The sequence below is a fragment of the Ambystoma mexicanum genome, chromosome 11 (assembly GCF_040938575.1).
Source record: "Ambystoma mexicanum isolate Mex_15411 chromosome 11, UKY_AmexF1_1, whole genome shotgun sequence".
Classification (NCBI taxonomy): domain Eukaryota; kingdom Metazoa; phylum Chordata; class Amphibia; order Caudata; family Ambystomatidae; genus Ambystoma; species Ambystoma mexicanum.
The window spans coordinates 1,174,486,429-1,174,509,983 of NC_090934.1; the positions used below are offsets into that span (position 1 = coordinate 1,174,486,429).

General features: G+C 46.5%; 1 protein-coding gene across 4 annotated transcripts in view; it reads left to right on the forward strand.

Moving 5' to 3' along the window:
• Positions 1-23,555, forward strand: part of VPS13C (vacuolar protein sorting 13 homolog C) — a 5,236,720-nt gene that overhangs the window by 1,798,002 nt on the left and 3,415,163 nt on the right. For all 4 annotated transcript variants that reach the window (XM_069624493.1, XM_069624490.1, XM_069624491.1 and 1 more), the window contains one exon: positions 10,609-10,693. In XM_069624493.1, the coding sequence (XP_069480594.1) occupies positions 10,609-10,693 (85 nt within the window). The remainder of the gene's footprint in view (positions 1-10,608; positions 10,694-23,555) is intronic.

The following is a 23,555-nucleotide window of genomic DNA, read 5'->3' on the forward strand; positions in this document are numbered from 1 at the left end:
ACCCAGGAAACTGGGCGACGTTATGTATACTGTTTTCTAAGATTTGCCAGCAGAGGGAGATACCAAAATCTTGGACTGAATTCGCACTGGTACCTATTTATAATGCCAGAAACCGCTCACTTCCTGAAAACAATTGTTTATTATCATTACTTGATGTTACGGAGAAGGTGTTCGCCACATGTGTTCTGAAACGTCTGCAAACATGGGTGGAGGAAAAATAACTATTACATCTGTTACAAACCGGCTTCTGAGCAGGAACCAGTATGAATCTTAATAGAGTCTTGGACAGACTGATCTCTAATGCAAAAAGTAAACTGAGCCCTTCATTGTATATTGCCTTTCGTGGATTTTAAATCTGCATTTGACTTGGTCAATAGAGACCGACTCTGTGTAAAAAATGTCTGAATGGGGCTGACCTCCGTGGCTTCTACAGATAGTCCCTCCATAACAATACTACCGCCAGGATATGGAACCCATCTCTCCGGAGCAAACAACATAAACAGAGGGGTTAAACAGGGATGTATGATGCCCTCACTTCTTTTTAATTTATATTTAGCAGATTTGATCCGTCACCTAGAGGCAGATGCTAAATGGTTAATTAGGATTGATCAGGACAGAATTACTGCAATCCTGTACGCTGATGACTTTGTGCTTAGCCACAGTGTGGCTGGAATTAAAGAACTCGTCGGAGAACTGGCCCAATATGCCAAGGAAAACGAGTTGACCATAAATTTGGAGAAAACCAAGGTGATGCTAGTCTCCTCCAAAAAAATGAATAAGTCAGCCATCGAAACCCTGCTGGCACAAATCCAGTGCACTTCCTCATACAAATACCTCTGTCTTGAACTAATGCATTCAGCGAGTTATGAAAACATAATAAAATCTAAAACCACAGAGGCAAGGCAATTAACCTTTCTGATTAACAGATTTGCAAGAGAAAGGGCAGATTTCTCTGAGTGGGATCCTACTGTTGTACAAACAGCGGTTCTGTTCCTCCATATTGTATGGTCTAGAAGCCCTGCAAATGGATAAATTGGAATGGTTTAACCACATTGAAGGGTTCTTCTGGCGTAGCATGCTGAGTCTACCACAGTCTACTCCGATGGAGTACTTGCGCCTAGTACTGGGACTCTTATAAATGAAGGCAATGACACTAAGACGCAGGGATGAGCTGTTTCTTCTAACGCAAACCATTAGCAAATATACTCTGCTATCCCGTATGGTCTCATATAGTCTTGTGGCGACACAGAAAAATGATAACTATCTAAAATCTATAAAAATGTTGTTCCTTACTGTGAACTGGTCTCCTGATTTCCACCCCTGGACACAATACGAGGTTCTGAAGAGACTATGGTGCAGTGGGACTGGGTTTGTAATTACGAACACTTAGCTACTCTTCGAGGTTATGCCCCACTGTCTAGTGACCCATAGGTTTATGGGACCCCAGCCCTATGTATTAGTCTGCTCAGATCTTTAGGTGCAAAGACTTAGGGTTTTGATTTGGACTAATCAACTCCCGGTGCTCACCACTATGGGTGCATGGTTGAAGAGGATTGTAGATATTGCAGAATTTGTATGATTACTGGGTACAAAGAAACTTTGAAGCACATCTTTATGGAATATCCAAAATTGTTCCCATTATATATGATTCACTTAAGGCACCTGTTCCACAGTTATGATGCAATCTTAGACCAGGAACTTTGGACATACTGTCTTAACACTAACTCCATTTGGGTATACTTTGCTTTGTACCAAATATGGCTTCATATTCAGAAATATATTAGAAAGGAACTCCTTTAACAATTCTTATGGATGAAATATGTATGATGTAGTTTTTTTTACAAAAATGTTAAAGCTTTTAGAGCTTTTAGTGTGTGTTAGTGTGTTGTATATCAGCCTAAAAAACAGTGTCGGCGCCCCAAGTTGGAAAAATCTTCTGAGTTTGCAGTGATAAGAATAGAGATGCAGCAACTAAGGGATGCCACAGAGTCTGCACTGGGCTTGAACCAAGCTAAAAAAGAAAAAGCCCCCCTGTCGCGCTTCTCAATGATACTGGATATTGACACAAGGTAAGTAAGTTTAAATGAATAAAAAAAGAATTTAATTTCTTTTCGTAGGTGTTAACACATATAAATCAAAAAACGAGTTTGTCGCACTCATGAAAATAGAAAACAAACTTGATATCTGTTGTCAAAGTAAAATCCATGTAATGCAGATTGATTGTGGCCTTAGTTGCTTTCACTAAGTATTAGTGCTTGGATCAAGGTTTCAAATAATACAGATTCGTTGTAGCCTTAGTTGTTTTCACTAAGTCTTAGTTCTTGAGTCAAGGTTTCAAATAGTACAGAAAAGTTGTGGCCCTAGTTGTTTTCACTAGGTCTAAGTATCCTTGATTGTAAAGAGCAAAGTCTTTTAAAGAACAGCGTAAAGTTCCAAAGTTTGATCCCAAGAGCAATTGGCTATATGGTTGGAGTAAATCCTTTTGCAGTTGTGACCCTAGTTGTATTCACTAGGATTAGGTATCCTTGATTATGAAAAGTAAAGTTTTCTTGAGCAGCGTAAAGTTCCAAAGTTTGATTCCAAGAGCAGTTGGCTCTATGGTTGGAGTAAGTCCTTTTGAGGACAACACATATATACAGGAGTGATCCTCAATGGAAGGAGTCCTATGATTAACAGAACCTGCTCTCAAGAAAACATTACTTTTCATAAACTTTGGAACTTTACGCTGTTCTTTAAAAGACTTTGCTCTTCACAATCAAGGATACTTAGACCTAGTGAAAACAACTAAGGCCACAATTTATCTGTACTATTTGAAACCTTGATTCAAGAACTAAGACGTAGTGAAAACAACTAAGGCTACAATGAATCTGTACCATTTGAAACCTTGATCCAAGCACTAATACTTAGTGAAAGCAACTAAGGCCACAATCAATCTGCATTACTTGGATCTTACTTTGACAACCGATATCAAGTTTGTTTTCTATTTTCATGAGTTCGACAAACTCATTTTTTGATATATATGTGTTTGCACCTACGAAAAGAAATTATTTTTTTAAAATTCATTTAAACTTACTTACCTTGTGTCAATATCCAGTATCATTGAAAAGCGCCACAGGAGGGCTTTTTCTTTTTTAGTGTGTTGTATATGTACATGTTTGGCAATAGTTTTTTAGCTATGTATGCTCAAATATTAAGAACTTGGTTTTAATGAATTTTAAGATTGAGAATATGTGTATATATGTATTAACTAATTTGCGTGTAAAGTTCTATGAACTAAATAATGTATAAATATAATTGTTGACTTGAAGGACTATTTTTCTTGTAGCTTTTACCTCTGCTCGCAGAGTGAGTGAGCTATACAGGCTTTATCATGTTATCCTCGTTTAACCACGTTTTCCAGAGAGAAGGTTGTTTTGAGGGTTTGTCCCCCATTCCTTCCCAAGGTAGGGCGCCAATTCCATCTGACACAAAGAATTACATTTTATCCACCACCTCATCCATCCAATGTAGAAGAGAGGCTACATAGAGTGGATTCAAAAAGGGCTTTAAACTTTTACATTATCAGGCTGGCAAAGGTGAGACTAGACAACCAACCTTTTCTTTGTTATACCGGGCACAGATTTGTTCAACCAGTGGCTAATGTGATCGGCCAGAGTAAGGAGACAGACACAGTTTGGTTTGGTTCACATTGCTTTTATCTAAATCATAAAGGGGTTGGGAGAAGTTTCCCTACCTCAACAAAACTACTTAATGTGACAGTCGTCCGAGCATCAAAATAAATGTCCACTGTCCGATGTCCAAACCCTATTCTGACCCTCACACTCGATTGCTACTAAACTACTACTAGGTTAACTAATGATTCATGCTTGACTGTTTCTTTGACATGCTTCTTCTCCTTTAGTCCCTCAATACCTATTTTACCTAGCGTTGCCCCTGTAATATTCCCAGGGAGGTGATCTTCTTCCTTAGTCTTTGAAATCCCCGGGGAACAATCCCTTCCCTGGTCTTTACAAATGCCAGGGGAAAAAATACCTTACATGTTCTTTTTAAATGCCAGGGAAAAAATCCTGTGCCTGGTCTTTCCCAATGCCAGGGGAAAAATGAATTCCATGATCTTTATTCCGTACTGTTGGTAATTATCCCACAGCCTTGTTCTACATAAACAATCGAAGATCTTTCTCTTCTTACCCCCTTTTTTTTTTCTTTTTTTTCTTGTGGAACATGCCGTTTTTTAATATGTTTTAAAAAATGTTTTATTAACTTTTATTGTCAACATACAGAACCAAAAATAAACTCCCCTCTGCCCCTGCCCTGTCCCTCCCTCCCCCTCCCCCTCCGGAAGTACATTGTCCAACGCCCTTTTTCCCCCGGATCCTTTATGCCAAAAATAGGTCCAAAATCCTTATTTTGTGTGGGCACCACTGCTCCATATAGTCTGATTGGAGGTATTCTAACACCCCGCCCCACACCTTCATGAAGGACCCACCAGCCCCCTGCAGGTTATGGGTAATTTTTTCCATTGCCGCCATATTCCACACCTTCTGTAGCCAACCAAATACCAACGGAGGGTCCCTTTGTTTCCAGTTCTGGGCTATAGCTGCCCATGCAGCAGTCACCAAACAAATGAGTCCCCCATTGCACTTTCGAAAGCTTCTTTGCATGCTGGTCCTTTATCCCACATAACCACACAATCTCTCCAAGCGGGCCCGCGTCACGATACATTCCCTGTGTGTGCTTACTAACGTCTAGCCAGAACCCCTGAATTCCATGGCAGTCCCACCAAATGTGCCTCCAGATGCCTTCTCCCGAGCCACACCGCCAGCATATTTTAGAAACGTGCGGGTACATGGAGTTTAGCCTCTGGCATATAGTGCCACTGTATTACAATTTTTACCCACATTTCTTTCATTTGCACCGCTTGGGTCAGCTTAGGGATACCCATCCATAGTTCCTCCCATTGCTGCTTACTAATGGGTTCTCCCAGTGTTTTCTCCCATTTCTGCATAGAACTCCACTTTGTCCTCTTTCTGCACATTGATAAACTTATATAATAAGGAGATCAATTTCTTGGACCCTGAATTTATCAGCGTGAATTTTTCGAATGGGGTAAGATCCCTCACTGCTGCTTTTTTAATAGATGGGGTTGCAAGCCAATGCCGTAATTGCTCATATTTGTATCTGTCCTGTTTTTTTTGACTTTCATAAGAGATTCGCAGGCCCCGAATGATCTAATTTCTTGGTCATGAATAATTTCCCCTATTTTCGTGTAGCCCGCTACCTCCCATTTGCTGTACGCCCCTTTTTCCATTACGGATGGGAATTCTGGGTTCCAAAACATAGGGGTAAATGGGGCCAGTTCTTCTGATAATATACCCTTCCTTACTAGCTCGTCCCATGCCTCTAATGGACCTCTCATGACTTCGCTATCCCACAAGTTGGGGTGTCTGTTGTTTCTATATCCATAATGTTCCCTCCAATGGCGATCTAGACACCGCCCTATCCTGTGCCGCCCATACTTTACCCGGGTCCCCTCCCATCCATTCCCTAAAGACCCAAAGTTGCGCCGCCTGATGGTATTTATGGAAATGAGGAAGAGACATTCCTCCCTCGTGCATTGGAGCCATTAGAACTCCTTTGGCTATCCTTGGGGGTTTCTTTCGCCATATAAATGATGTAATTACCTTTGTAAGAGATTTGAAGGACTTCGCGACTCTTATCGGGATACCCTGAAAATAGTAAACCGGTTTCGGCAAAACCACCATCTTTACCGTTACCATGCATCCCCGCCATGAGATTGTTAGGGGATTCCATCGTTGTATGTACAATTTAATTTTCTCCAGTAATTTCGGATAATTTTCCTCATATAAAAGGTGTACTCTATCCGTAAGAGTTATACCTAAATATTGGATCCCTTTTTCTGCAATTTTTAGATTTAGGGAGTGCCTGCTTCCTCTTTCTTCCCTTCACTCTGGCCACCCTCTATGGGCTCGCCCCCTTCTCCTTCTTCTGAATCCAGAAACCTTGCAGTCCTCTTCGATGTCCCACTTTCCTTCCTCCCTCACATCCAGGACCTTGCCAAGAAGGCCCATTTTCAACTTCACCTCCTCAAAGGAATCATTCCTTTTCTCACTTTCCCCCAGAAGCTCAATGTCTCTAGAGGTCTGGTACTCTCTAGGCTACACTTCTGCAACAGCCTTTTCCTTAATCTACCATCTTCCTCTCTATGCCCCCTTCATCTTATCCAGAATAGGGCTGCGAGACTTATCCTTGGCCTCAAACCCAGGGACTGCATCTCTCCAGCCCTAAAATCTCTCCACGGGCTCCCGTTTGTTGCATGGATCAAATTCGCTCAAATCCCTCTGCAGCATCCTCAAGGCTGTCTGGGGCCGGGGACCATTCTATCTACAACTGGCTCTCACCAAATACTCTCCCTCCAGATCTTTCCGCCGCTCCGGCGCCAACTCTGTGTGTCAAGCTTTTCTCTAAACAGTAAGGTGGTGGCCGATCTCTTTCCTTGGCTGGCTCCCTCCTCTTGAACAGCCCCCCCCTTCCGCTCTGTATTGAGCTGCATCTCCTTAAATTCCAGAAGCTCCTCAAGACTTTCCTTTTCACCTCTTGCTTCTGTCTCTCACTCCCTTGCTAAACCTCAGTCGCTGAGATTGGGGACCAGGTCCCTTGTGTGTCCTGAGTCCTGCCCACACAATAGCCTTCAGCCTCCCCCACTCCCAGCACTTGCTGTTGGGCTCCCAGTGGCCTTTGCTATCTCACAGGGCTGCCCTTATTGTATTGGCAGTTGACCACTCTTACCAATTGATCTCTGCCAGGCACTTAACTGCTGTTTGCAACTTACTCCCTAGCACTTCCCTCTGTGGTAGTCCTAGCACTTACCCTCATCCCTTCTCTCTCTCTCTGCACTTGCATGTTCTGAATGCTCTAAAGGCCTAATAGGACTGCTCTCTCATCATTGTTGTTAGTTGTTGTTATATTTGCCTTTTATTCCTATGCTCCTTCGTTGTTGCCCTGTGGGCGCTTTGAAACACAATGTACTTGATGTATAAGTGCCATGCAAATTCACAATTAATAAATAAAATAAATGAACTATCAGGCATGGCACTGTCAACACCCACTACTCACTGCAGATCGACTAGAACAGATACCAAAACAAATTGTTTCAAAGTCTGGGCTGAAGCCCATCTGTTGGGGATGTAGTCTGCCTCCTCGAGTTTCCCCATTGTCTAATCACTGCTTTATTTAAGTACTTTAGCTGTTTGGGAAGAATGAGAGATAAAACAGAAATCACATGGCATAAAAAGAGTCGATCTGCGTTTTTGTAAGAGATGCATAATCGCGGTATGTTGGATTGGTGGTACTTGTGTTTGGCATCATGCCCTTCCTCAGTCATCATAGCTACGGGAAGGTTGTCTTGTATGTTTTAGACACTGTCCAACCCGCCAAACAGCTGTTGAATTAGCCTTTGAAATACAGCAGCCGCACATGCGCTTAAATCTAAACTCCCCCATCTGTGCCATGAACGGTGTCAAGTGCCTAGATTCTTCATCTAGGACAATCTGGTGGTATGCCGATGACCGATATAAGGTTGTAAATATTCTGGCTTTTTTCATGGTTGTCAAAATTGCATTCATGTTCGGTAAGGCATGACTATCCACCCAGATGTTAGCATTCAAGTCTCTTAAGTCCACACACATTCTGATGACATTGTCTGGTTTGCAAACTAGTACTATTGGGATGAGCCACTCGGATGACACGATGGGCTCAGTGATAGCACCCATGCACAGTTTATCCAACTCCTCTTGTAGTTCTCCTTTAGTCCCTATTTGTATATTCCTGACTTTATGTACTGTGTAAGTTGATGTGCCTCCAGCAGCTTCAAACCCAAGGAACATTCTGTGGCTCCACCCCTTGGTACAGCAGTCCACAGCGCCGGGGGAAACAGTCATTGAGTAGACTAAGCTTCTTTTTTGTCTACGGAAGGCATACACCTCAGTGCGCTGGCTAGCTGGCTGACACACCGCTTCCATGTGGCCATGTTAGATGGTCCTTTCCTCTGCTGCATGCTAATTCACAAGTATATGAGCAACAGCCAGCACTCAAGCCCGCTCCAACGCCACTTGGGCCAGACCCAAATCCCACCGCAGGGAGCACGCCAGTGACTGGCAGCCGACCTCCTTTTGGTTCACTTCCACAGCGGGACACTGCAGCTGCCGCCCTGCCTGCTGTACCGTGCTGCTCCAGGTCGGGGCACGGCAGACACCAACACTACTGCAATCAGCCTGCGGGCTCCCAAGGCACGCGAATCTACCTCTTTGTGGCATCCAGGTGAAGGACACCACATACCAGCTCAAAAGGTAGTTATACCTTTATTAGGGACCCCAGCGAGCCGCTTATCCAGAATCTCACTTAAACTTCCACCGTCCTGTTCTGGATTCCAGGATTCCAGAACAGGCACAGCAACATGCCATAACAGTCTGGCTACGAGGGGAAGGGTAGTTTAGGATAAAGGTTTGTTTGTTGTGTTATATTAGGGATATTTATAAAGCTCACGTTCGCCCTAGGGCATCATGGCGCTGAACCGTATGAAAATGAGAGAGGAAAATAGAGAAGGACGAAAGGAAAGATGATCAGAGATGGCATGGAGGGAACCAGGGAGAGAATTCCAGGCCCTGGCAGCAGCAATGAAAAAAGCGCAACCACCCATATGAGAAAGTCTAAACCGAGGAACCTGGATCATAAGGGCAGACTGGGAGCGAAGCGAGCGGAAAGGAACATAGGGAGCAAATTTAGCCTGAAGATATTCCGCGCCTAGTTTGTAAAAGGCTTGATGCACCAAGCAGAGCGATTTAAAAAAGAATACGTATCTCAACGGGGAGCCAATGGAGCTGACTAAGCAGGGCAGTCATATGCACCCAACGAGGGTGAAGTATAAACCTAGCTGCAGCATTCTGGAGAAGCTGGAAATGGTACAAGAGATAGCAGGGCTGACCAAGGTAGAGCGAGTTACAATAGTCAATAGTGCGAAGTACAAGAGCCGCAACAACAGGGGCCTGAAATCCAGCCAGAATAAAAGGAAGAACTTTCCGAAGATTTTTCAATTCCAAGTGACTAGATTTGCAGACTGACTCGACCTGATCACCCATAGATAGAGATGTTGCAGTTTTTAGACCCAGATTCTTTACAGAAGGAATGGTCACAGGAAAAAGGCACAAATAAATCGTCCAGAAATCAACAGTCCAAAAAGACAGAGGACTGGAGGTAGCAACAACCAGAACCTCTGTTTTGTCACCATTGAGTTTAAGCCAGTTCGCCGCCATACAGGATCCCAGGTTCTCAAGGCAACCCCTAAGCCGTTTAGTGGTCTCTGAGTAAGATCATGGCGGACCATAATCTGCCTGTCATCGGCATATGAATAATACCGGAATCCATGGGACTGAATAAGGTGAAGAAGTGGCCTAATATAGATGTTAAATAGTGTTGGCAAGAGTGCGAAGCCCTGCAGAACACTGCAGCACATTAGAACTCGGGAGGATAGCTCAGGGGAAAAGTACTCACCTTAGAAGCAAGACAACACAGGTTCGATCCCCGGGTCCACGCTTAGAAACCTCTGGGTATTAAGCGTGTTATAAATAATCAATTCTACATAACAGGCTTGGAACAGAAAGGGGGAAAAGAAAGAGACTGGGAACGGTCTGCCATAAAGGCAGAAAATCATGACAGAACTTGGCCAAACAGGACAGCCCGCGATAACTGGGAGATCAGGGTGGGGTGATCAACAGTGTAAAAAGAAGAAGAGAGATCTAACAAAATCACTGCTCCGACACCACCCTGATCCAGCGGGCGGTCAAGATCACCCATCAAAGAGGTGAGGACTGACTCAGTGCTTCTTCCGGGGCGAAACACTGACTGAAAAGAGTCAAAGAACCCAGAGGATTCCAGAAAGGAAGAAAGCAAAGGGGAGACCAGAGGCTCCAACAATTTCGTAGGAAAGGGGAGAAGTGAGATTGGACAGAAATTAGCAAGCACAGCACGGTCCAGAGAAGGCTTCTTAAGCAGGGGGATCACAAGCGCATGTTTCAAAGCGTTAGGAATGTGTCTGTCACGAAAGGATGTATTCACTGCCAGCATGTTGGCTTGAGCTGGATTGAAGTGAGGGGGAACTACTTGTACAAGGCTTACTATAAATGTATTCCCTCTGCTTTGCTGTCACTGCAAACTTTGCACCCAGCAGACTGAAAGCCCTAGCATACTGTATGAGGCTCTCCCAAGCGCTGGATGCTTTGCTCGACAGGAGCTGAAAAAACCCTTGCTTTAACAATGTTACTTCCGCAGCATAGCGCTGTTCCATGTGTGGGACCTAAATTCAGATTCAGCAATAAATAAACTAAGACAATCATATCATCCACTCAAATATTGATGTGTGCATGTACATAACCTGTGGAGATGTATACATTGGGAAAATATTTTGTAAACTAACGCTTGAACCCAACTACTCTTTAAATGTAAAATATAAAACAATTGGTTTTAACTTCAAATTGCTCAAATTTTGTAGTACTTACACCTAATGTCTGAACCACCAATCTTTGTTTTTTTCAGGTCCCAATCATTTCTAGTATTGATGACAAGAGAACATTGCTTAAGCACGGGCTTGAACACTCGCTTTTTTCTGGAAATGAGTCTGGTAAGAACCTGGGTCTCTGAAACCTATTCTTTTTGTAAAATGTTTCTAAAATGTTAATAAGTCCATGCTGCAATTCAAATTTTTAAAACTTTACTTTTTCTAATTTCTCAGTTCAAAAAGATATATGTTAATTCATTGGGGTTGTATCATGTTTTCTTGCAGAATTGGTAATGTGACCAAGAGGGTAAATGTGACCATGGTTTATCTGCATGTTTCCATTGTAACTGAAAATAAACACTTATTTTAATTGGTTATCAGCTTTGATCCTCATCTGTTGAATACTACTATAGTTAACACAACTAAAACCTGCAAGTTAAAACAAACAAATTAAAATTCTAATGGATTGCATCCTCTTGATTCCTCATCTTAGATATTCTCTATGCAGCAGCAGCTGTCATCGGAAAAATTTCACAGCAGAGGGCACAGTGTAGCTCTGCGTTAACCTGCATTAACAGTCCAACTCCATGACTTCACGCACCACACCCTGCGTTGTCAGTTCCTTTTGTCCACATGCTGTGTCAAAATGTTTCACCTAGCGATACAGTTTTTGTTGTGCAATATACCTGGTACACCAAGGGTTTTGTTTAAAATTCTGTCTGTAGTGCCTGTGTCAGAGTACGATGTAGCAGAATGTGGTTGTCAGACGATGAACCCAAATCCCTTAGCAAACACACAATGAAGCTGACTTCTCGGTTGGCCCCCATCTAAGTTAAGGGAAACACCCTTGAAAAAAATAGATCTTCTGAGTAAGGGACGATTAATCATCACACAAAGCCGACTTCTAAAAAAGGCTGCTCATCGAAAAGGAAACATAGAGGCTTCAGAAAGACAACAAAAGGCCTCTCCAGGAATGAATCCTGACATTCCTCATCCTCCCTTTCCCACAAAAAGAAGACGTCATTCTCGGAGGAAATGGAGAGTAAGGTTCTCATGATTCAGCAGAATGTTCCCTAACATGCCCAACTGCTTTTGTCCTCATCAGAGCAGTGGGAGTTATTCAGAAAACAGATGGCAATGTTTACAATACCAATGGCGTTGATGGCAAAGCCAAAGCCCAGCGCACCTTAGAAGGAAAGTAAAGGCCTTTCCGAAGCTAAGGGTTGCACACTTGGAGCTGTTTGTTGTCAGCCTGAGTGCTGAATCTCTGAAAGCCTTGGTGCAGCAGATTGAAATACCATCGCCAATTCGATTAGGCATGGATTTCTGAATTCCAGCATCAAAGAAAAAATGATTCCACACTGTGGATAAGATTTTTGACAAAGTGAGTAATGTTGTCCCACACATTCTAGAGCCAAGGGCGACATCCCCAGGGCACATTCCTGTAGTGTTTACCTGGGAGATGTAGTGGAGATGGCAGAAGACTTGAGCAATGCCAGTGGGCTTGACAACTCACTGGAGCTGGAAACAATGCAGTCTTCTTCTTATGGTCCCCCAAATGCCCAGTTCCATAATACCATGGAAAATGTAGTTGGAGGCATTGAGCTTTATCATCCCGTCTAAATCAGTAGATCAGTGCGAGCTCACAGACATCTTAGACAAATGAACATTTGGGGAACTATTAATGCTTTTCAATGACACTTCAGACTGGGTTCTTAAATTTGGTAACACCTATGTTTGACACCAGTAGGTGACAGAGCTGGGAAAGCAATACAAAGATGCGGTTGGCAGTGCGACTGCTTGTCAAGATATACATTTGGGCGTAGACACAGTCCATTGTGCCCTGTTCAGTGGACACAGCTTCCATCACCAGATGTCACTCCTCGCTCAGGACATCTGGTTTTGTACCTGATATCCAGGTGAAGTTGCTGAGCATGCCCTTTTATGGGGTATCATTTTTATGGGGAAAGGTGAATGAGTCACTTGAAGAATTCAAGGCATCCAAGGCAACTGCAAAGTACCTAGGCCTGGCATTGCAGCAGTCATAGTCACCCTTTTTTTCCTCATGGTCTTTTTTTTATTTTATTTAATTTCTTTTGGCAGTTGTGGCATAATACAAATATACATGTTTCACATTATGCTAAATAGCCTTTTACACTTTTTCTTCCTCCTACAAAAACAAATAAGTCCCACCTCTCCCCCTCAGTCCCTCTACCCCCATAGCACAGCAAAGGAAAGCAGGTTATAGTAATCTTAGATTCAGTACACCACGGCATACTATCTTATCCTTCGCAGTGGGATGTGGACCCTGCATCACGCCCAAGGCCCTGATAACCTCTAACCTCTGTCCCCCCTTGTCACCTCCCCACCCTTCTCCAGATTCATCCAGATGGTCCTTTGTGGGGGCCAAACTTTTAAAGAAAGGGTGCCCACTCCGAGGTGCACATTGTCCTCTGGTCATGTAGCTACCCAGTCAGCAGCTCCATCTCATAGATCTGCCAGGCTTTCAAGGCCCATTTTCACTCTGTGGGGAGCAAAGCCCTCTTCCATCCCGCCGCCAGGCATACTGTGCGGCTAGCATAAGAAAATGAGCCATATGTGGAAGCCACATCCACTCCCTCTCCTGCTCCTCAACACCAATGTGGGGATGATAGATCTCTCTACTCCGCCCTAGGATTTTATCCACCCCAGGACTTCCTTCCAATATTTCTTTAATGCTGTGCACCCCCACCGCATATGCTAATAATCTGCCCTATGGCCACAACCCCTCTAGCACTTGGGGTCTATTCCCGCATACATCTTAGACAACCTTACCGGGTCCCACTGCCATCTATATAACAACTTAATGCCATGCAATTTGTATTGGCAGGCCACCAAGGTCCTGTGGCACATTCCTACATATCATTTACCACTGCTCCACACCCGGTTCAAGCCCAATGTCCCTCTCCCACCTTCTTTTATGCATCTGCCCCCCCCCCCCACCCCTGGGCCACCAGCAACGCTTGATACAACTTGGAGACCAAGCCCTTCATAGAGACCTTATCTCCAGTATCTCTATGGTGGCCGTTAAGCCCCTCTGTATGGCCCCCTTTCATTCTGGTCTCATTAATGCTCCTTTCAACTGAAGGTATTTAAACACTGATGAAGAACCTATACCCAAAGCTTCCTCCAGCACAGGCAGGCCGACAAATTCATCTCGATTCACAACCTGCCCCTCCCTATCCAGCCCTGCCTCGTACCACTCCTGAAAGTGCTTGTAGTCTGAGATACTATCTCGCATAGGGGACACCCATATGTGGCTCAAATGTGAGGGCCACGTTGTAACTCATGTCAATTCCCTCTTAGTTCTCGATAATGCCCACATTGCGCCCAGGATGCGGTGCTCGTGTACTTTCTGCAGGATCGCCTTCAAGGGCACCCACAGTCATTCTCCCACTGTAACCGCCCTCAGCGGCTGGTTCTCAGTGTGCACCCATTGTCTCTTGCACCCAAAACTGCGCTGCTCTATAGTATAGGCACATATCTGGTAACCCCACCCACCTTCTCCTTTGGTTGTATCAATACCCTGTAGGGCACCCTATGCTTCTGTCCCTGCCATATTAAACGTACTAAGCCGGCGCTTCATTTCCATAAAGTGACTATATGGCATTGCAATAGGCAGCTCCTGATAAAATTATAACACCTTGGGAAGGAACGTCATTTTCACCATCTCTCCAAGTCCTCAAAATGGGTACACAACAGCAGAGGGTAATTAACCTCATAAAGATCATTGAGAGCCTTGGGAATCTGTATCCCCAGATAATTTATAGAATCTTTGGCAATTGGTATGCCAAGGTCAAGTAGGTCATCCCATGCCTCCCGCGTCCCCCTTCCAAGCGGGAAAATAACAGATTTGTTCATATTAACTTTAAACCCTGATACATGTCCATACTCTGCCAGCAGCCGGAATGTGCTCCGGACCGAGGCAGCCACCCCTGAGAGATTGAGAAGGATATCTGCATGGAGACTAATCTAATATTCTGTGCCCCCACTCCCATGCCGGCAACCTGGTCATCCTGCTTTATCTTGATGCTGAGCGGTTCTATGGATAACGCAAACAGAGGGGACAAGGGACATCACTGTTTTAGGCCTCTTCCAAGGCGAAAGTCCCTAGACTCCCGCCCATTGACCAACACCCTTGCATTTGGCACTGCCTATATGACCCTGATTGCATGCTGCATTTTCTCCCCTATCCCAATCTTGTGAAGCACTGCAAACAGGAATCTCCACTCCACCCAGTCAAATGCCTTCTCAGTGTCCAGGCTTAGCAGTGCGAATCCCTCTGGCTCCACAGAAACATGCCCCATGAGGTCCAGAGTTTTCCTAATTGCATCTGTCCCCTGCCTTCCTGCTATAAAACACACCTGGTTCGAGTGTATCAGCCGTAGCCTCTTTCTTTCTAAACGGGTGGCCAGTATGCATGTTAATATTTTTTCATAAATAATAAGCAGCAATATTGGACGGTAGAAGGACCACCGATTTGAGTCCCTCCCCTCTTTATATGTCACTGTAATCAGTGCAATACTGAAATATGCTGAGGCCGCGCCAGTGTCAAGTTTATTATTGTACAACTTTGTCATATGCGCCACAAGAACCCCCAAGAACTGTTTATAAAAGGCTGTTGTATAACCGTCTTCACCTGGGGCTTTACCATTAGGGAGCCACCGGATGGCCTCCAGCACCTCCTCTGCAGCTATGGAGCACTCCAGGAGTTCCACCTTTGTGGTAGTGAGCCCCTCCATGTCCACGCCTTGGAGATATTCCTCAGACCCCCTCCCCGCCTCCACACACACTGTCATACAAGCCCTCATAAGAGCGTGCAAAATGTTCGGCTATACCACCGGGCATGTCCTACACTGTACCCTCCTCATCCTCCAAGGGTGCACCCATCTCTCAGCCCTCTGTGCTCTAAGCCTTGCTGCCAACAGTGCATCTGACTAGAATATTTGCTTCAGATACTTGAGTTTGCTTAGAGTATCCCCCAGTCGATTCCCTTTCAGCTTCACCCTTTTTTCCTGTATTGAGTCTATTACCTCCACATCATACTCCCCTTCAAGGATTTCTGCTCTAAGCACCTCCTCCCGTGATCCCTGTTCCCTTTTCATCTGCGCCCCCTCCTGCATCGAAAGCCCCCTCCAGGCGGCCTTCCCTGCCTTCCAAACGCCATTAACATCGACCTCACCTGTATTATAAATCGCAAAGTTCGCCAATATTTCCTCCTTCAACTTGTCCGCAAAGAGCAGGTCCCGCCACATGGACTCATTACATCACTATCTGTTCTGCTAAACCCCTCTACTTCCAGGTCCATTACCACCATGTCATGGTCCAACCATCCCACTAGTCAAATGGCACTACTGAGCACCTTCCCCTCTTGGTCCCTATTCATGAAAAGGTAGTAAATCCTAGTATATGTGGTATCGGGGTGTATAAAAAGTATACCCCTTCATCTCTGGGTGCATCATTCTCTACACATCTACCAACCCTCCTGCCACAATGGTATGGCCCACATGCCCCTCACGTCGCTCCCCCCATAGAGAGGGGGGTCCCCTGCCGACCTTCTATCCCACAGTTCGTCAGCACAATTTACAGGTCTCCCCTGGTGGCCATTATTGCGTCTAGTGCTCCCTGTATAAATTCTGCTTGCTTGGTCTTGGTTTGGAGCGTAGAATGCTGCCAACACCACCCTTAACCCCTCCATAACACCATGCATTATAAGCAAGTGCCCCTCCATCCAGTTCTTTGTCACACAATTCTCTGTCGCTCCTTATGCAGTATGAGTTCCTCCCCTTCCCACTTCGCTGTCCCGGATGCCCAGTACACCTGTCGAATACTTGCACCCTGCAACCACTTCTACCACTCCAGCAGTTGGGTTTCTTGCAAAAACAGAAGACCTCTTTGTGGGGGAGTTCAGCCCTATAACATTCAGGGTTCCCACAGCCAAACTCTGCTTTCCTACCTTAGTTCGTGCTCCCCCATTGCTTTGCCACCGAGACTTGGTGCCTCCCTCGAGAACATTGTTTGCCTACCCTTGCGTCCCCAAAAACATCCCCACTCACCCGAAACCTTAACTGCAAAATTTGCATAACCTACAAACTGTAAACGACAATGAATACTTCAGAGACGCCCTCCTTCCCATTGGGGGCCACACAGAGAGAGAATCAACCACTCCCCAGCATCTTAACAAAAACATTGCGCCCGCCCCACTCCTCTCCACCTCCCCTTCATAATAACACTCAGGAAGTCTTTCATGGAGAGGGGCTATTTAAGCGCATGTATTTGTGCCTGCTCTGCCCTTTCATGCGTCAAGGGAGACCTTGCTGCACATCCTGCTTCCCTTTCTTTTTTGCCAGCCCTGCCTGCTGACATTGCGCCTCATCCGTGTCCAGTGTCAGGTGGCTCAGTGCCTGCTCAGCTTCCTCCGCAGATGTTGTTCGATAGTCCATTCCATCCAACTTGAATTGCAGGGCAAACAGGGAAGCCCACCTGTACCTAATCCCTTTTTCATTCAGCCACTTCATCAGCGGCCGGCAGTCCCTCCTGTAAGACATTTGATTGGACAGGTCCTAGTAGATTGTTGTGCGGCAGCCCTCATGCTCCAGATCCTGTCTCACACATGCTCTTGCCAACACATCCGCCTTGTCCTTAAACCTTGAGAATCTGGCAACGGTGGATCGTGGCCCAGCTCCATATGGCTTAGCGTCTCTGTACGCCCTTTCAAATTGCATCTGCCTTCCGCCTCAAATAACGGATTGACAATGCCTTGCACCTTGTGTTCCACTTGGCTGTGGGTTTCCCTGTCTGCTTCCTTCAACCCCAATTCATGTATGTTGTTCCTTCTCTCCCTGTTCTCCAAGTCATCCATCTTCAAAGTAACTTCTTCCTCAAGTAGCTCCAACTCCGTAATTCGGGCGTCCAGGCATATTTTAAATTTTAACCAAATCCGTGTTATGTTCCAGGCCATCGATCTTGCTTTCCACCGTTCTTACCCTCCCTTTTAGGTCTGCAAGGAATGCCTGCAAATCTCCCCGAAGTGCCTTGATTTCCACCAAAATACTTCCAATATAGTCTTTTGTGGCAAAATTGGATACATCCACCCCCACCAGCAATCTCCCCAACTTTGGTCCCCCCCCACATCACCACCAGGCTTTCCGGCCGACTTCACCCTAGGCTGCAATGTCCTTCCTCACCCACAGTTCCACGCTTTCACAGCACAGTCTTCCCAAAATCTCTTTGCTGAGTCACCCTTTTTTACTTCAGTTCGACACCCACATTCACTGCCCGCAGAGTTTCCCTGTGTGGGGCAGGCAGCCAGTGCAAATTCTCATCCCCTGCGGATTAAGTGGAAGGCCCAGACGTGGCCTAGAAGCCTTCCTCTCTTCGGGGTCTGGATGTCCCCATTGCCCACCTGCACCCAGTCCTGTGGTTGTAGTTTCAGACTCAGCAAGATTCTCCTTGGCAGCACAAGATCCCTCCCCGCAGGCTGGGGGCTCCCCACCCCAGAACCCCAGCACCAAAGTCCTGCTCCTTCCTTAACGTCGGAGGCAGTCTCCACACAACAGTCCAGAGGTGGTCCAACCCCTGCTTTATAAATCAAGCATATACTTTGCCGGGACTGGCTCCCGCAGCCGCACCACTTCTTGCCCCCGGTTCATAGGGCGGTCCACCAGGGGTGCCTCCAACACCTTTTATTACAGCACTTGTCACTGACACCAGTATGTGAACTGTGCTAACATTTAATGATGCCCGCCCCGGGCTCTGCACTGGTAGTGGTGATGTGATTATTCCCTCCAGAGAGTGCCTTCCTTTGTCCACATCGGTGCTACTGGCTGCCCCTTGCCACACTCCTTCACAGGGCCGTGCCCAGTTATCTCCTTCACAGCAGCTGCTACTCCACTCTGCCCCTGTTAATCACACAAAGTGTCCTGGGGAGGCCTCTGTGTGAGGGCGGTCCACCCTGGGCCAGTTTCCAATTTCAAGTCACTGCTGCGGGCCCTTGGCTGCAAACTGCCTTGGCCTTATGTTGATCCACAGCTGCCCCCTGGGCTCTGCAATGTGCACCTGGGAGGACCCCCGTCGCTGTCCATTGCAGGCCCTGGGCTACAAACTGCCTTGCCCTTATGTTGATCCACAGTTGCCCACCAGGCTCTGCAATGCACACCGGGGAGGACCCGCGTTGTTGTGCGCCAATCCGCATGTGCCTCTCTCTCGTATGCCGGCTGCCACAGCGAAGTAACGGGTTGGTCCCCCCTCCTCCACGTTTCTCCCAGGGGTTCCGCTCAACTTCTCCTGGCCGGCTCCTCCTGCGTCGGAGCACGCACTTCACCAGAGCTGCTCTCTGTCAGTCAGGCATCGCTGGCAGGTTTCCAGCCCCCACTCCTGCACGACGGTCGCCGGCTCCAGCACTTTCAGCTCTGGCGATGTAAAGACTGGCCTCTACAACACACTGTGCAATTGGTCAAGAGCACCCCAGACACTGCTCCTGCTTTGGCCAGGCCACTGATCTTGCTCCTGGGGGTCCGGTATCCCCTCTGTCGCTCCACCACACCACCTCTCACGTGGCCATCTTTCCCCGTGCCCCCTGGTGGTCACCTTTTTCTCATCCTTATCTAGAGGTCATATTTTCTAACGCTTTACGCCTCATAAGAGGGGATATCTTTTTGCGCACAAAAACATGCAACGGTGCTCTATCTGGACAGGTAGAAATAGGTCTCACAGAAAAGTCAAAACTCTTTCGCTATTGCTCCCCTCCTCCACAGGGGACCCAAAAACACTTTGAGGTGTCCTTCCATCATACGACACCTGCAGTTGGGAGAACAAATCTGCAACCCGATGAGTGTTAATTCACTGATTTGGATGTATGGGCTCTACCAAGTGGTGACATAGGGTTGTTTGCCTTTCCTAAAAAGGCCCCCAGACCACCTCTTTATCTGCAGACATCTGTCCTATCCCTTCCTCCTAGAGGCCATGAAATCATTTCTCCCGCAGATTCCTCATCAGATGGATATCCCTTCCAGCATCAGCTACTGAGAAAACCTTTCAACAGGGGCGTACTGCTCCTCGACTCGGTCGTCAATCCATCTTGACTCGACGTGGCACTTACTCTGGACGTGACTTTGGACATCGTACATATACTACTTCACTACGCCCCCATACCTCAGTTCCTTTTTTCCGTGAGCTCAGCACATTGCATGATAGGAAAAACTCTATTGAATTTGATTAGATCGACTTGTTTACTTTTTTTAATTTTACCTATAACTCGATTCAATTCGCCATCATGTCTACTCGCAAGACGTCAGGTTTCAAGTGCTATGCAGATTGCAATACAATAATGTCCATTACCAACCCCCACATCGTTTGCGTGTGGTGTCTCGGGACCGACCATGTCACTGACAACTGCGGGTCGCGTCGGAGAATGAACCCTAAATCACTTAGCTCGCTGGCGGCTTATCTTGCGTTGGGGCACAATCCATCAAAGTCACCGGAACATTCCACCACCAGGTCTTGGGAGCACAAGGCTGAAGGGCCTATCCCGTAGAAGGAGGAAATATGGCGGAAGAAGGCGAAAAAGAGGTCACACACGAGGAGTCACTTGTCCCACTAGTCACCGATTCTGGCACTCTTCGTTGTCCTCGGAGCAGCGATGTAAGTCCCGCCAGGAGTCAGGAACATCGAAGCCAAGTGGGGGCGGGCTTTAAAAGCCAATACTCCAATGGGTACAATCGGCCTCTGCTGGTACCGGTGCTCCCTCAAAGCAGCAGACCTGAGCGGCTCAGAGTATGCCGGGTGGCTCTGGCATCTGAGAGGCCACGTCAGGCATGACGCCATCGGGTCAGACGCCTTCAGGCTCGGTGCCGATGGTTGAGAGTTAGCGCATGCACCCAAAGCCGTTGCAATCTCGGCCGTGGGGGCATGGGGCATATCTGTGCCTGGTGTCGACAAATCCTACGTCCCCGAGGTGAGGTCATCCTTCTTTGGAATGATGCAGTCCATATTTGATTAAGGGGACCCAGTGCATTTCGGGCTTGAGCCCATGACGGCAGACAGGCTTCTTTGAAGATCAGGCCGACTTGATTGCGCTTGCAGAGGACCTGCAAGAGGCTAGCGGGATGGATACCTCCACGGACCTAGATATCCCTCAGGCACATCCCTATGGGCATGCCTATGCCCAGTACCAGAGGACAGTAGAAAGGGTGTTGGAGGCTTTGGGTTTGTGTGCCTCAGCAAAACCACTCTCTTCTCACGAGCTGATTGACATCCTAGACTGGGGCCCGCCGACGGAAAAGGCACTTCCTTTCAATGCAGCCGTTGCTGACACCATTGCAGCTCTCTGGCAAAGACTGTGTTCCACTTCTCCATTTCATTCTGACCTTGCCAAAAAGTATGGGCCAGGAACGGGGGACCCCAGTCTCTTTATTCACACGCCACTCCTGAGGGGCTGGTAGTATAGGCTGCCATTGTGAACATTAGGCCATCGACTTGCATGTCAAATCTGACGACTGATAGTCCAGGAAATATGATGCCCTTGCGTGGAAGGTGTTCTCCTCAAACAGCATGGCTCTGAAGGCAGTAAATGTGTCATGCACATTTGCAAAATATTCGCACATTCTGTGAAGAACAGTAGAAATGGCGGCAGAACATATCCCTGCAGGGGAGATGCGTGACGGGTTGCTGTGTATGGTTGATGATGGGATGGAGGTGGTCTGTGAAGCACTTCAATCAGGCCAGGTTATTGCAAGCTGTGTTGGCAGGGTAATGGGGTCAGCCACAGTACTACGGAGGCAGCCGAACCTACATAGTTGGGGATTTGTACCGACTGTCCAGGCAAAACTGCTGGACATCACCTTTGATGGCAAACATCTTTTTTGAGAAGTTCAAGAACTCCAAGATTGCCTCCAAGTTGCTTGGCCAATCTGTGCAGCAACCACCCAAGCAGTCTTTTAGCTTTTCCTCTAGGGGATGAGGATTCCGGCAGTACGTCCCATTTGGGAAGAAGCTCCCCCAAACCCGGCAGGGGCAGAGGCATTTCCTGTGTCCCGGAAGGGGCAGGGGAGCCTCCCTTGAGGGGCTAGCTGATGGCGGCAGCAGCGGCACTGCCCACAAAGCTACTTTGAGTTCTACCCCTATGTTTAGCCGGTTGGGGGGAGAATTGGAGGGCATTTGGCCCAGTGGTGGGAGATAACATCCATTGTCTGGGCATTACAGCTCATCCAATGGGGGTACTCTCTGCCTTTTCTAAGGAAACCACCAGACAGTCCACCTCCTGCTCCCCAGCAGCCGGAACAGGAGCTCCAGAATTAATTATGAGTTCTGTTGATGAACGGTTTGGTGGAACAGGTACCTCCCGAGCAGAGAGGATCGGGCTCGGGCTGGTATTCCAGGGATTTCCTGGTACCCATAAAGGGGGAGGACTTTGTCCCATTTTGGACCACAGGGCCTTGAACAAGTTCCAATTCAAAATGGTGACGTTGCGAGAAATTCTCCAGGCTCTTCAGCTGTAGGACTGGTTGGTGGTGTTAGATATACAAGATGCCCATCCACACGAGGCGCAGGAGGTTCCTGAGATTCCTCATAGGGAACAAGCACTACCAGTCCAAGGTGCGCCCCTTTGAGTTGACCTCCGTACCCAGCAACTTCACCAAGCTAATGACAGTAGTGGCGTCTCATCTCAGGAGATTCGGCTTTCACATATTCCCATACCTGAATGACTGGTTGACCGAAGAAAGTTGTTGCAACAGATTTTGTCTCACCTCGAGGACACCTGCTCGCTGCTACACAGGCTGGGCTTCTCCCTGAACTTTCAGAAGTCTCACACAACCCCAACACAAAGACTCCAGTTCATCAGAGCGGTGGTCCTGGACACTCAGGAGGGGAGGGGAGAGACTTTTAACTCCAGAGGAGAGAGTTGCCAGTGCTTTCTGGTTTAGAATTTTAAATGCACAGGATATGGCACTTTGGTTTGCAGTTTAACATTTCTAACAAATGTATTAATTTGAGGGAAGTTTTACTGATGTTACATAAATGTATATTTATTTATATTTATTTGTAATCAGTTATAAAACGTTTACAAAATATAGTTAATCTAAAACATAGAAATTATAAATCAGTCAATGGCACATATAAATTTAACTGTAACATTGTCCCATTGGAGATTCATGTAATTGGCTATACTAAAAAATGATACATTTTAGAGTTTTATATGAAACACAATGATTAAATGCATGATACAGATATTTAAAACAATAAATAGTGAAAAGCTAGACCATTGTCTAGACAATTAAAACACCTTTAAATTCATTATCCAAATGGGAGTATTGAATGTTCTGCCCTTTAGTTGTTAGAGAGAGATTGCTACCCTCACTCTTTATCATTATATAGAAGTTTTGCACATATAGTTCCCCATAGCCTAAATAAAGCTAGATGCATACTCACATTATCCATATTCAAGCAGTATGCCCAAAAAGCATCTGTTTGGATGGCCTCATAGCAATGCACAAAATTACCAAATGTGGTCATAATCTCTGGGCCCAGCCCCACACATTCTGTAAACAAATGTGTCGTCTCCAAATGTACACTGCTCTTGCAGATCCTACATGTGCGCGCTAATCGGGGTATCTTGCTCCAAGGTTAACCCATACAGGCAGTTGATTAATTCTTAATTTCAAATGAAAATTCCTAGCCGCATTGCTAGGACATAATATCAGGTATCTCGGGGACAAGGGCGCGGGTGTTGGCGTCCCATGGAGGGTGTTGTTTTGGCCCAGGAGAGCTTCCATACTTGCGTGCAAGCCACGCCCCTTCACTACTTCCCCGAGGACTCACAGCCCGCCAGGGTGAAGCCCGCGGGGACGAGGGCGCGGGTGTTGGCGTCCCGCGGAGGGAGTTGTTTTGGCCCAGGAGGGCTTCCATACTTGCGTGCAAGCCACGCCCCCTTCACTACTTCCCCCAG